Genomic DNA, 13,156 nt, shown 5'->3' with positions numbered 1-13,156 from the left:
TTTTTCATATACTGTTGAACTTTTTTTTGCTTGGAGAAACGACGCTTGAATTTTAATTTGATATTGATCTTACCAATTTGAACATTCTTCACATAATATGAAATATGAAATTTAAATATAACAGCCTCAATCCATTATAGTAATCTTCTTATTAACGTGAGGTTATGTCACCAAATCTTGAGAGCAAACAATGTTTTACCGTTGATGTAAGCTTCAAGCTACAATAGTATATATTTCAAATAAACAATTCAAGCTAGTACAATTTTAATTACTTACGATTTTAGTGAACGTATTCCAAAAGAATGTAAGAATCTTATCGAGTTTTAACTATTTTTATCGATAGCTATAAGTGTTTCATATTAGTTATAAGTTCAATATTTTAGTTATAACAAATTACTCACGGTATAATATTCTTTATATATTTTTATACACTAAATTCGATAGTTTTAAGTAGGATAATTTAATTGAGAAAATAGCAAAATACACCTTTTTATATAAAGCACATTGTGATGCAGAAAACGACGTTATAGAAATGACTTGCTGTCTTCCTTTGTCTTTGACAATCATTCTTGTATGACTCCATCGCGCGTCGATGACAATTTAGTCGATCGATCAGCAGCGCCGCTGCAGCGAGGGGTGTTGTCGGCACATACCCCCTCCCGTAAACCTAGTTGAAGTCCTGGGTCATCTGGAAGCTTCGTAGGTTTACCACCCTTATCGACGTTCAACACCGCCAACTTAATCACAGACCGACGTATGGTACCATTCGCTGTACGCACCAGTGCTTGGCGTACTCTTCCGTCACGACCAACAACCGTTTCTATGACACGTCCTCGAATCCACTGATTGCGTTTAGCTCCGTTCACGACCAGTACCAGATCATCTTTCTCGAGCTCCTTGGTTTCTTCAAACCATTTGCTCCGACGTGTTATGACCGGCAGATATTCTTTTATCCATCTCTTCCAAAATTCACTAACGATATGCTGTGCCATGTTCCAGCTATTGCGAAGTGTAGCGTGTTCTGATACGGTAGCTGGCTCGATCTTGTTACCCGTTGAGCTGCCCAAGAGGAAGTGGTTTGGCGTCAATGATTCTTGGTCCGCGTGCTCCAACGGTATATACGTTAACGGTCGTGAATTGACTAGCGCTTCCGCTTCGTAGATTATAGTCTCTAATGTTTCATCGCTGGGTTTACGAGGATGGTCTAGTGATGAACCTATTGCTGTCTTTACAGATCTGACGAGCCGCTCCCACGCTCCGCCCATGTGTGGGGTCGCGGGCGGGATAAACTTCCATTTGGTGTGGGAGTTGGTGAAGGTAGTTGCAAGTGTTTCGTTTCTACGCGTGATTTCCTCCTGAAGCTGTCGGTTTGCTCCTTGAAAACAGGTGGCGTTATCCGAGTAAATGACCGCCGGTGAACCGCGTCGAGATACGAATCTCCGAACAGCCATAACACATGAATCTGTTGATAAGCTATGCACTACCTCCATATGGACCGCTCGAATGGAAAGACATGTAAAAAGTGCAATCCATCTTTTAGCCTGACTGCGCCCGACTTTGGCAAATACCGGCCCAAAGTAGTCTAATCCGACGTACGTGAAAGGGCGTACGAATGGCGTTAGCCTCTCTTCTGGAAGCAACCCCATTACCGGCGGTTGAGGAGTAGCATTGAAGACTCGACACCAAGCGCAGTTTTTGTGGATCTTTCGTATCAACGATCTTAATCTTGCCACCTCATAGCGTTGTCGTATCTCATTACATACTGTTTCGTGGTTTGCATGACGAAATTTATGGTGATACCATTCCAGGATAAGAATCGTCACGGGATGTTCTTTTGGAAGAATTACCGGATATCTAGCTTCGAAGGGTAAGAAATATGCTGCCCCAATACGACCTCGCATGCGTAATATTCCGCAGCCGTCCATGTATGGCCAGGTTTTGTGGATACTACTGGATTTGGAAACGGGTGGATGTTTGACTTCTGCAGGACCCATCGTTTTTTGCAGTATCGAAACCTCTTGTGGAAAGCATTCCGCCTGAGCCAGTTTCCATAGAAGAACTTCTGCGCGTGCCAGCTCATCTTGAGTGAGCAATTCACGTCGAAACTGTTGCCCGATATTCTTGCGGCGGGCATTATCGATGAAACGGATGACGTATGAGATTGTACGATGAAGTCTTGTCCATTTACTGAATCGAGAATATTCAACAAGCGGAGCAATTTGACTGTGCAGATGAACTATTCGAACTTCTTCGTGAGCTGTTGCTATAACGGGTTGTTCTGGCCATGAAACTTCAGCTAATCGCAGAAACGGTGGTCCTTTCAACCACGTACAATCAGGACTGAGATTAGGGTCTCGTTTCCATTTCGTCGCATAATCCGCGACATTGTGCTTAGACGGTACCCATCTCCATTCGTGTTGATCACTCAAAGTTAAGATTTCACCAACTCGAACCGATACAAACTTTGTAAACCTCCGATGATCTGAACGGATCCATCCCAATACTGTTGTCGAGTCGCTCCAAAAGACACGTTGTGATACCGGAAGTGTATGGTATTCAATAATTGCTGTAGCGAATCGTACTCCGAGAACCGCTGCTTTCAATTCAAGTCTTGGAGTTGATAAAGTTTTTACTGGTGCGACTTTACTTTTGGCTCCTACTAATATTACTCGGATGTCATTGATATACTCGAGTCGGAAATACACCGCGCATGAATAGGCGATGTCACTAGCATCAACAAAGGCCTGTACTTGGACAGCATTATCGTTAGCCGGGAATGAAGAGAAATAGCACCTAGGGATTTTTAGTTCATGCAGCCTCGGGAATAGTGCAACCCATCTGCGCCACTTTTGGTAGAGTTCATTATTGATTCGCTCATCCCAACTAATGCCAGAAGTCCAGGTAGCCTGGATAATTACTTTGCCGTGGATAAGGAAGTGTGAAATAAGTCCGAGGGGGTCGAAGAGACTCATCACGACCTTAAGAATTTCTCGCTTTGTCGGAACGTACATCTCGTCGACAATTCGACTGATATCGGCCCGTAGATTAAACGAATAGGAAAAGTTATCGTCTGCAGGGTCCCAAGACATTCCGAGCACGGATTCGGACGATCCGTTTCTCTCCAGCATCAAACTCTTAGGCTTATCTGGACAGCTATCTCCTATTTCTCGCAGAAGCTCCTCAGAATTAGAGCGAAAACGACGCATCTCAAAACCGCCCATCGCGTGTATATTTTTAACATCTTTCACAACGTCGATAGCTTCCTTGACCGTTGTAAAGCTGTCGAGATAGTCGTCCACATAATGGTTTTCCACAATCGCTGTCACGGCACGTGGAAAAGCTTCTGCACACTCTAACGCGTTGAGATTTTTTATGTATTGTGCAGAAGCGGGCGAGCAAGTGGCACCAAATGTGGCGACGTCCATAACGTACACCTCGATTGACTCCGATGGACTGTTTCGCCACAGAAAACACTGTGCCATACGATCTTCTTCACGAATCGAGAGCTGGTGAAACATCTCTTTGATGTCACCGCACACTGCCACAGGAAATTGACGAAAGCGACTAAGAACTGCTGGTAAAGGTGCCAATAAGTCGGGTCCCTTCAGGAGCTTAGAGTTAAAAGAAACTCCGTCGACGGTTGCAGCAGCATCCCAAACAAGCCTTATTTTGTTTGGTTTCTTGGGGTGCACGACCACGCCAAGTGGTAAAAACCATGTGCGTTTACGATCGAAATGTTTTAGCTCCGCTTCGGTTGCCTTGTGTGCGTAACCCTTCAGCAAATATTCTTTTAATAGCTCGCGAACTCGTTCTCGCAATGGTGGATCCTTTGCGAGTTTCCTCTCCAAAGATTGTAGTCGCTTGACTGCCATCGGGTGACTATCCGGAAAGCTCGGACAGTCCTCACGCCATAGTAGTCCGGTTTCGAATCCGCGATCCGTTCTGCGCGTAGTTTGTTTCATGATTTCAATGGCTCGGATTTCGTCGTCCGACTTTAAAATCTCACCTGTACTCCCGAGTAATCCCGCATCTTCGAGAGTGAAGTAGTCTCGCAATTGATTATCTAACTGACGGTCTGCATCGTCAGCAGTGGCTACGTGAAAGTGTAGAACCGGTCCATGTTTCGATGAACTTGGAATACAGCCGTAAATACTCCACCCCAATCGACATTTTGCTGCTATTGGATCCATCGGTCCGCCTTCGCGTGCTTTTAATGGAACAGTGAGGCGAAGATTATCCAACCCGATTAGTAGTTTAGGCTGGGTTAGATCATAATCATTCAATGGAAGACCGCGCAAATGAGGGTAGATACTACAAAGCTTACCATACTTCAATCTTTGAGTAGGTAAAAGCAAAGAACTAACCGTTCTGACTTCACACAATTTGTAGCGGGTCGGACTACCTTCTCCAGATATGTCCAATTGTATTCGTTGAGACTGTCGTTCCTCACGAGAAACTTTCCCTGTCCACCGTAGCGTCAACGGTTCAATCGGACCAGACACGCCCAAACGATTGACCACAGTCTCTTCTATAAGTGTGGTAGAAGATCCTTCATCTACAAAAGCAAAAACCGTTTCTTTTCGCGACCCTGCATGAAGTACTACCGGAAGTACTCGGAACATAGGAACAAGACATTTTCCTTGAGTAGGGTGACCGACGGAGATATTAATGGAAGACGAAGTGGAATCGGAATGCAGTAATGTATGGTGTTTTTGCCTGCAAGATTTGATTCCACAGCCTTGCCAAGACTTGCATGGCCATTTTCCGTGGTTATTCAGGCATGTACGACACAGTTTTTTATTGTTAACCTCTTTCCACCGATCGTCGATATTTAGTGATTTAAATTTATAACAATCAGCAACACTATGTCCTTCACGTTCACATGTTGCGCAGACCTTACCTTGGTTTTTTAGATTCGGAGACGAATTAGAAACAGTAGATGTAGAAGTAGTTCCAGAAGAATGAATATGAACACCCTTTTCCTTGTGTCCCCGATGATCGCTTTTGTGATTCCTACTTGTACTGGGCAGCTCGAAGGATACTTGACTGGCCGCATACACTAGTGTTGACATGAAATCCCCAAACGATTCTAGTGTTGCCTGCGGTCGCTTGCTTTTGTATACAGCCCACTCCATTTTCAGTGTACCAGGAAGTTTATCTGCTAACTCCTGCATCAGTACCGGGTTGGACAAATGCACGATTTCATTTGCTGATTTCAAATGGTCGACGAGGTTTTGTACTGTTAATCCAAATTCAATTACGGTCTCAAGTCGATCGTGCCTTGGTGCGGGAGCGCGATGGACTTTCTCGATTAGTGCGCGTATCAGTAACTCTGGTCGGCCATATAGTGTGCGAAGAGTACTGATGACTTGCGGGACGCTGGAGGGAAGTAGAAGTCGACTCCGCACTGCTTCGAGAGCATGCCCCTTCAAACTCCGCTGTAGGCGCATTAGATTTTCAGCGTCGGTGTAGCCGCAAGCAGCGGTAGACTGTTCAAAGCTACAGATGAAAATCGGCCAGTCTTCGGGGTTCCCCGAGAATTGGGGCAACTCTTTTCCCATTACTTGCCTGGCTGCCATTTGATTCGCACCGAGTGCCATATGCATAACTGGTTCTGAGCGGTGAATACTCGGTTGACCAGTGCGACGTGCTGTATAGTCCGAAGTAGCTTCCCCTTCATAGACCTGCTGCGGTGTATGTGCAATCCGTTGTTGCTTGTTCTTGTTTTGAAACTGCCGCAAATCTGATCCTGACCTACGGAAATCTTGTGATTGGTTTTCGCCGGGTAACGGTAAACCAGATTCGTATAGCGACTCAGCTTCTCCGGGTGGTTCGGGAGAACATTGTTGTAGCCACATATCCACTTGCTGATTAGAATCTTGTATAGATTCGTCTCTACTATCGCATTTACTCATCTGTCGAACAATGGTGCTTTTCTTTTCTAGAGACTCCTTTCGAATCATCTCCTGACGCTTCTGAAATTCTTTTTCGTCGAGTAATTTTCGCTCACGCAGTTTTGCTTCCTCCTCTAATAATGCTTTTTTCTCCTGCAAGCGGCGTTCTTTTTCAGCTATCTCTTTCTTCCTAATTGCTTCTTCCGCCTTAAGTTCCTGCTCTCTTAATAACTGTTCTTCCTCCACAAGCTTCATCTCAGCCTCCAAGCGAGCTGCGTGGGTACTTGATGTAGTACTTTGTGCACCCTTTGAATTTCGTGATGCCAATTCGGTGACCTTGTTGACGTGTCTCAAACTTGATCTAGTTGTGGTCGATCGAAGAGATCTTACGTCTGACCGTGGTGGTTTTAATTTGTGATCACATGACGATTCACGACAATTACGCTTCGATGTGCACTCTTTGCAGACATAGGATCGATTTTTCACCGATTCGTCTACGCCTGCACAGAGGAAATGTTCCCACATTTTGCACTGGTCACATGCTACCCATTTCTCATCGTCGGTATCTGGCCTTGTACAGGATTTACAGCTGTATCCCGGAGCTGTTCGATGTTCTTCCATCTCGAACCTCGTTAAAATCCTTGAAGATTTTTATTAACGTGAGGTTATGTCACCAAATCTTGAGAGCAAACAATGTTTTACCGTTGATGTAAGCTTCAAGCTACAATAGTATATATTTCAAATAAACAATTCAAGCTAGTACAATTTTAATTACTTACGATTTTAGTGAACGTATTCCAAAAGAATGTAAGAATCTTATCGAGTTTTAACTATTTTTATCGATAGCTATAAGTGTTTCATATTAGTTATAAGTTCAATATTTTAGTTATAACAAATTACTCACGGTATAATATTCTTTATATATTTTTATACACTAAATTCGATAGTTTTAAGTAGGATAATTTAATTGAGAAAATAGCAAAATACACCTTTTTATATAAAGCACATTGTGATGCAGAAAACGACGTTATAGAAATGACTTGCTGTCTTCCTTTGTCTTTGACAATCATTCTTGTATGACTCCATCGCGCGTCGATGACAATTTAGTCGATCGATCAGCAGCGCCGCTGCAGCGAGGGGTGTTGTCGGCACACTTCTTGAACTATAAATAATTATCAACTAATCATTGATATTTAGGGGTTTTTTTAGGTTTGTGCAGAAAACCACATATTTTATTTTAGCTTTGTTTATGTTTCGCATTCGGCTCATCAGTGCTTAAAGCAGTTCAAATTGCACAGCAATCTCCGCCTAACAGTTCAATTTGAACCACTAAGCAGACGCAAAGTTTACACTATTTATGTAACGACTTTTTTGATATTGCACCGTCTGCTTAGCGGTTCTAATTGAACTGTTAGGCGGAGATGGCAGTTCAATTTGAACTGCTTTAAGCACTGATGAGCCGAAGGCGAAACGTGAATCATTGATATCTAATTGCCACTTATTGTGTGCGCTTAGTCTTACCTAAATCATTAGAAAGCAAAATGCAACGAAAATCTCGTAATTTTACTTTAGTGCTTCTACAGCATAATCTTTTAATTGATTCAATTAAAATTTTTCTTAATTTTAGAGCTCGAGCCCGCGATGACTAATACTATTCATCTGACTCCATTGAACACAATTCATCAACTGGTAAATGATGTCAGAGATTAGTCATATGCATCCGTGATCGAGTCATTTGATAAGCAATAATTTCGATATCCAATTGAGCACGTGGCTCGAAATGACGAATAACTCGTAGCACGCCAAACGATTTTTTCTGCGATCTAGTACTCTTTTCTTCGACGGCCCAACACTTATGCAATTCGTTATGCGCCAAACACCTATCGATGATCTAGCAATCATTGACGACTATTTTCAACGGAAAATTCCATTGTCCATACAAATCAACAATATGGATTTTCCCACTTTTCCGGCAAGTTTTTCTAATTTTTGTGATGTACGAACCCGGTGGGGGTGAAAACTGATAAAACAAAAAAAGAATCATGTAAATCCGTCCATCCGTTCTTACGTGATGCGATTACAAAGAATGATCTCTGCATTTTTATATATATAGATTATATTATATTATATTATATTATATTATGTTTTATCACAGAGAACAGATATCCAACAGGCAATCATACGTGCAAAGTCGTGTGCAACGGTGATTTTAAACGGATTTTCACTTGTATGCTTTAACAGCTTTTTAAAAAAGTTTGTACTAGCTTGGTAGTATACTGTATTGCATTAAATTATGTTATATTATATTATATCATGTTATATTGTATTGTATTGTATTGTATTATATTATATATTTTTATATTAATTTATATTATATTATATTATATTGTATTATGCTCAATTATATCGACAACTGGGAGGGGCAGGGAGTGCATTAAGGTATCTTCCAGGTGAATGACTGGATGCTGGAGTGGATTGCCAACCTGAGTCACGCGGGGGAAGCTTTATCCGGATGTTCTTGCTGGAAGGCGCCGGGTCCTCAAAACCCATTTTGGCCTTCTTAACAGCAGTTATATGAAAGCTATCTGATAATCAAATTCGGATCTACTGTAAGTCTACCCGCATACACTGGTAATGCCTTGAACTGATGGTGGCTTCACACATACATACTGCCGACTGCCTAGACACTAAAGGAATAAGTTTTATATAATATTTTATAATAATGAACATGTTATCAATTTATTAAAAATAAATATTTTTCTGCTTTTCTAAATTTCGTGCTGAGAAAATTATTCATTTGGATCGTATTATCTACTAGGATAAAACCTAATCATAACATATTCTTTCTAGGTACAAATTTTTTTCTTAGACACTTCCTTAATTTCATACTGGAAATTGGTTTAAGATGCTCGTTGAGCGTCCTTCCTTTCCTTCCTTTCCTTCCTTTCCTTCCTTTCCTTCCTTTCCTTCCTTTCCTTCCTTTCCTTCCTTTCCTTCCTTTCCTTCCTTTCCTTCCTTTCCTTCCTTTCCTTCCTTTCCTTCCTTTCCTTCCTTTCCTTCCTTTCCTTCCTTTCCTTCCTTTCCTTCCTTTCCTTCCTTTCCTTCCTTTCCTTCCTTTCCTTCCTTTCCTTCCTTTCCTTCCTTTCCTTCCTTTCCTTCCTTTCCTTCCTTTCCTTCCTTTCCTTCCTTTCCTTCCTTTCCTTCCTTTCCTTCCTTTCCTTCCTTTCCTTCCTTTCCTTCCTTTCCTTCCTTTCCTTCCTTTCCTTCCTTTCCTTCCTCTCCTTCCTTTCCTTCCTTTTCTTCCTTCTTTCCAAATATTGAGAAAGAAATAAGTCGGTGAAGAGGTATTTTTGAGGACACTTCTTAAATATCATGTTTTGCGGTGTCCACTGTATCTCAGCGCAGGCTACTCAGAAGTGAACAAATGAACGCGGCATAGTTAGAGTAGAAGGTTTTTTAGGCCCCAACGTTTCTGTTTGATTTTGTTTTTATTTTTGGTGGTTGTTCAAAGTATAAATTACGATTTTTTACGAAAAAATCCGCCGTTTTGTAGCTGTAAAACTTCCCCAAAGTAACAAACAACGAAAAGGAAAACATTTGGGTTTGGATTTTTTTGAGCGGAAAATATATATAGAGCGAGAAGACTAGTGTATAATGGACAGAGAAGATGTTTGGATGTATGGTATCGGTCGGGTGACGACCAGGATGTAGACCATGTTCGATGTACGCGCTATTATGTCTGACTGGCGTTTTAGAGTGTCTATAACAAGATTCAGAGTGGCGAAATGGTAGCGCGTATGCACGGAACGCAGGCTCGAGTCCTGTCTCTGAGCGTATCTTTTTCCAATAAATCATCTTTTCTGTTAGTTTTTCGTTCTTTTGACTTCTCCAATATATATTTCCGCTAAATCAGATTATTGTTCACATACTTACGAATATAACTGAATTCAACATTTAAATTTTCCGAAAATAACACAAAAAAACTTGGTAGGTAATGTTAGAGACATAACCGCGAAATTGACGTAGGATCTGCGATCGCCAGGGGATAGACATGAAAAATGCAAATATATATTAATACATTGTTCTACTAATAAATCATCAATTTCTAGTAAAATCTCATTAGTTCCTTTGTAAAATGCGTTGGATTCTGAATAAAACCGAAGGTTACTATTTCTTCAACTTTCCACGAGCAAAAAAAATATTTCCGCGAGCAAAATTCCGAACAAATCGGTTTCCTCTCGTTTGGCGAACGGCGCACAAAGTAAATCTGACACTTGCTTGTGTGCCCTTCCCTACAGCGCTAACGTTCCGTACCGAGTCGCGGCACCTACGGAATTAAAAGTTGTACGTATTAGTGACGACACTTATTCTGATTATAAATTGATTTTATGAATTCAAATTATTGTATATGAGGAAATCCCATTAAATCTTTGCTTGATTCTATGCGGAGGTACTGAAAATTGTTAGGAACTAAATGATTTAAACGTAATTGCAGATTATAACACTACCATTAATGACCCTTGGAACTGTCGATTTGAATATGTATTCTCTCCCTTAGCATTCTACTTTGATGAATTTCCGGAATTGTTTGAAGCAAAAGCCGCACAGCAAACGAGGCGAACAATAACCATAGTAGATCAAAAGATCAAAATCGGTCCTGCTACGAAATACTTCACTTTTTTCATCCATCCTGCAGCAGAACTGCACACAGTGCGGATCAATTCAACAGTGAAGTAAATTTTGTGAAGGATTTTCTTTTTACGTGATTTCGCTTGCTCATTTTCCAAAAACAAGCGCTTGCTCATTTTCCAAAAACGGCTACAAAAATAACAACATAAATAATTTTGAGGTTAATTTTTTCATTTTTCGGGCCAATTAAATGTATTTTTGCCTTTCTCACATAGAAAGGTTATGTAATCACTGTGAAAACCGACTTTTTAACCGAGGCCCGGAGGGCCGAATGTCATATACCATTCGACTCAGCTCGACGAACTGAGTAAATGTCTGTGTGTGAATGTAACAAAAATGTGCACTCGATTTTCTCTGAGATGGCTGTACCGATTTTCACAAACTTTGATTCAAACGGAAAGTCTCTAGGTTCCACAGGGCTCTATTGAATTTTTCCTGGTTCGGACTTTCGGTTCGGGAATAACGGTATAAAATGTGCAAAAACAATGAAGAAAACGTGCACTCGATTTTCTCAGAGACCACTGAACCGATTTTCTTCAACTAAGATTTAAATTGAAGACCTTACATTCTCATAGGTTGCTATTGAATTTCATCTGGATCCGACTTCCGGCTGGGGAGTTATGGGGTAAAATGTGCTATACGGAATTCTTGAATTTCATTCGGATCCGACTTCCGGTTCCGGAGTTATAGGGTAAAGTATGTTAATTATTGGTACGCAAATAAAATTTCTAAACTGGTCTCAAATCTACACAAATCGATAGCCATTATCAGTAGGCAACTAAACAAACTGATTCTGGCTATCCTGAAAAGTGGATCTCACTCGTTTTTTCAGAGTTTGCAGTACCGATATTTCCAATCTTAGGGTCAAATGAAAGGTTAGGTCTAATGGTCCTAAGAAAATTACTGCATATTTTCGGATTCAACAAAAATTGGAACTGTCGTTTAGAGTACGATGGCAAAATCTGGTTTTCTGTTACCGTTCACTTTTCGGAAAATTTTACTCTCACGCAAACGACCAGCAGCTGAATGATGTTATCGCGGGATTCATTTTAGGCTTTCGAAAGGTGGTATTTGTTTTCGATATTAAACGCTGTTTGGAGCATTTTTCGCGAATGCGAAGCAGCCAAATGCTGACTTTATTGGCACTCGTTTGGTGCGAACTTCGCACATAAAAAAATGACAACATATATAATTTTGATGTTTACGCAATAAACGTGGTATTAACAACAATCCTCCACCTTCGTCCAATCGTTTCGTTAAAGATGATTCAGTTATTAAGAAATCAAATCTGGAATAATTTTGTTACACTTCCTTGTTGTGGAATTTGGAAAATTGGTGCATTAGGGGGGTGGGGGGGGTGGATAAGGGTTGAGCACACTAAAGAAAGACGTAGTCCTACGTCAAAAACCTTAGCCATCCGTCACTGTCCGTTGGCTGGGAAATTTTTTTATCTGATGGTTATTTTTATGATGCTTAGTGAAGCGAAAAAATATTATTTTTGTGGATATTTTTAGCTAGTGCTCGAATACTCGTCAGATGAATAAATGGAATAAATAAATAAATACGATTTTTGTTTGGGACAAAACATTGCAAATCACGACGAATATTATTTTACAAAATCTGCGAACGGACTCCATGATTCTGGACAAAAAAAATCAGCGCGTGATTGAATGGCAAATAATCAGCGACGATAGGAAGCGCGTATCGAAAATCAAAGGCCTTTCTTTCAATTAAAGCATCATAAACGTGCACAGAAATAATGCGAAAGTCGTTTTTGGAGATTTGAATGCTCAGGTAGGCTCAACCACATTCTTACCAACAGAAAAATTTTCTTCAGATTTATTTTAGCATCACATCTGAAAACGAGAGCGTCAACAATTTTCCTCTGTTGAGCAATTCAAGTGAATTACTACCGGGTCATAATATCAATGACAAATCTTAGCAGAACAGTAAAATGCTGTTCCCAGCATCCAATCTGGCACCATCGGCCCCGGCCCGCAATCGTTCGTCGGCAGCAACTCACAACAACTCAGCGAACCCCCTTTGGACCGGTGGAAGAAGCCCGGTAATAATAGATTGGATGATAGTGCAAAATTGGATAAACGACTAGGGTTTTTCCACGGTTTCGCTCCGGCGATGCACCCTCGCGAACGAAACAATAATTTCCGCTCGATTTGTTTACCCACGATTTCGCTATCACCCGCTTTTAGCAGATGATGGGGGGCCTTGTGCTGGGCCCGATGGTTCCGAGGTTTGATTTATTTTCCATCAATGGCTGACAATATGGCAATTACGGTGTGTTGCATAAAAAAAAATATTGATTCCTCCAACGGAGGAATCTTATCATTATTGGTTTGGTTTGGTTGTGTTTCGCGAAGGATCATCATCGGACAGAAATGCTACTTTCGATTGTTGGGTCTGATTTATGTAAACAAGTATTATTTCTGACATAATGCTGGTATGACATGCCATTTGAAAAAGTGAAACTAATCTTAAGCGCAGTCTCTTGGTTAATGCGGTAAAGCTGGTTCGGGACGATTACATGTTTATTGTTTCTGTCAGTAGTTTTGTTT

At 41.0% G+C, this 13,156-nt stretch overlaps 1 protein-coding gene across 1 annotated transcript; it reads right to left on the bottom strand.

Moving 5' to 3' along the window:
• Nucleotides 1–563: 563 nt before the first annotated feature.
• Nucleotides 564–6,515, bottom strand: LOC131428573 (uncharacterized). The gene has a single exon (XM_058592618.1). The coding sequence runs from the start codon at nucleotides 6,513–6,515 to the stop codon at nucleotides 564–566; it is 5,952 nt and encodes a 1,983-aa protein (XP_058448601.1).
• Nucleotides 6,516–13,156: the final 6,641 nt, after the last annotated feature.

This window comes from Malaya genurostris, chromosome 2, assembly GCF_030247185.1.
Source record: "Malaya genurostris strain Urasoe2022 chromosome 2, Malgen_1.1, whole genome shotgun sequence".
In the NCBI taxonomy this organism is placed as follows: Eukaryota; Metazoa; Arthropoda; class Insecta; order Diptera; family Culicidae; genus Malaya; species Malaya genurostris.
Note: the sequence above shows the minus strand (reverse complement) of the source record. Positions and strands in the feature narration are given on the sequence as shown.

What these genes read in the sequence shown, in the direction of transcription:
- LOC131428573 (XM_058592618.1), bottom strand. Translation starts at nt 6,515, where the DNA reads ATGGAAGAACATCGAACAGCTCCGGGATACAGCTGTAAATCCTGTACA.